Raw genomic sequence first — 1,530 nt, 5'->3', positions numbered from 1 at the left:
GTGTGTGAAGAGACGAAAACAAAAAAAAAAAAAAAAAAAAAATTAAGTGGGGGAAAAAAAAGGCACGGTTAATACTGTGAAAAGACTTCTGGAATCTCATGGTTGTAACAAACACAAATTGCCCTTCTAAGGAATTTTTCTTGTTAAGGAAACTGCACAGCAAAATTTGGAATCACAAGAGAAACTCATGCTCTTTGCCTGTGCATCACAACCATCGCTTTTTAAAGGCCTTGAAAACTCATTCTAATGAATACCTCATACGGTAAAATTACTGGGAAAGACTGTAACCAAGCTGTTGATACAAAACCTGGGGCTCAGAGTTCCTTACACTATCCTGGTGCTAGAAGACATGAGGAACTGTAAAGCTGTTTTCATTCTGATGCTGAAATGCAGCAGGAGAAGGATGCTGAAGTAAAGCTACCACTAGCATTCTACAGTAACTGAGTTAACTGATTTTTTAAACAGACAGGGATATAATTCAAGTTTTTCACCAACTCATCCTACGGGAAGAAAACAGACGGAATCCTACTAAATCTCAATACTAAGGATAAAGCTAGCAAGCATCTGATAGACTTAGTAACAGTCACAAGTCAACAGTTTCTCTGTCACAAGCAGACTACCTGCAACATACAGCACAGAAGCATTTTGCTTAAATATCATGGGAACTTCCACCTTGACAACTATCAACTGTTCACAAAAATTAACTGAAGTTTCAAGATTTGAGCACCCAGTGGATGCTGTAATCTATATAGAGGGAACGTTTCTAGGTTTTACAAATAGCTGCTGAAATTGGATATTATCAGGTGCATTGCACAAAATCGCTTGCACATAAATCCAGAATAGCAATGGTACATATGGAAAAAGTTTGCTCTGTCAGCAAGATGTGAGAACTACAGCCAACACCTTTCAACAAAACACTCATGAGGTAAGACTAATGGAGTTGATATATTCAGAGCCCATCTGGTCTGATATTAAGATGGAACTAAGGGAAGAAGACAGGTGAAATTCTGAGGCATGTTTTGGATTTGCTCCTCATCATCCCACTTCCTTAAAATCAGAAAAGAAGGAAAGGCATGACACACTGTGCACCTCATACAGCATTTTCAATCCTGATCTCAAAAACAGGTGTAGAACATTCTTACCGTGAGATTCTAGTCCAGCTCCTTGTGCCAGGCCATTGTCGTAAGACTAGAGGAAAAAAAAAACAAAACCACAAACCAGTTCATTTAGAACCGTATCACTTCACAGACATTGCAATTTTTTCTGTTTACTAGCAAAATTATCATCAAACCACAACCAGCCTTATTAACATGATTAAACTCTGAACCCACTTCAGAAAACTCTTGGCACAAGGCAGCTAACATATCAGCCTCGTTTCAATGCATGCAGCTTTCATGACTTTTGTGGATTTCATATTAGTTGTGACATATGTTAGAAGTCTGAAAACAGGTAAACGTGTCTTTGCCAAAAAGGAAAAGCATGCAATGCAGACTACCATTGAGGAAAAAGAGAAAAAAAAAAAATTAAAAA

The 1,530-nt window shown here is 37.8% G+C and overlaps 1 protein-coding gene across 1 annotated transcript in view; it reads right to left on the bottom strand.

Annotated features, from left to right (window-relative positions):
- RABGGTB (Rab geranylgeranyltransferase, beta subunit) overlaps positions 1-1,188 on the bottom strand; it is a gene marked incomplete at its 5' end in the record, with an annotated part of 7,045 nt that extends 5,857 nt beyond the window's left edge. Inside the window, 1 exon segment of the mRNA XM_008943973.1 lies at positions 1,143-1,188. Within this exon segment, the coding sequence (XP_008942221.1) occupies positions 1,143-1,188 (46 nt within the window).
- Between the last annotated feature and the right edge of the window lie 342 nt (positions 1,189-1,530).

Source organism: Merops nubicus, unplaced genomic scaffold (genome assembly GCF_000691845.1).
Source record: "Merops nubicus isolate BGI_N331 unplaced genomic scaffold, ASM69184v1 scaffold23587, whole genome shotgun sequence".
Lineage (NCBI taxonomy): Eukaryota > Metazoa > Chordata > Aves > Coraciiformes > Meropidae > Merops > Merops nubicus.
The sequence above is the reverse complement of the archived record's forward strand: the minus strand, read 5'-3'. Positions and strand labels throughout refer to the sequence as shown.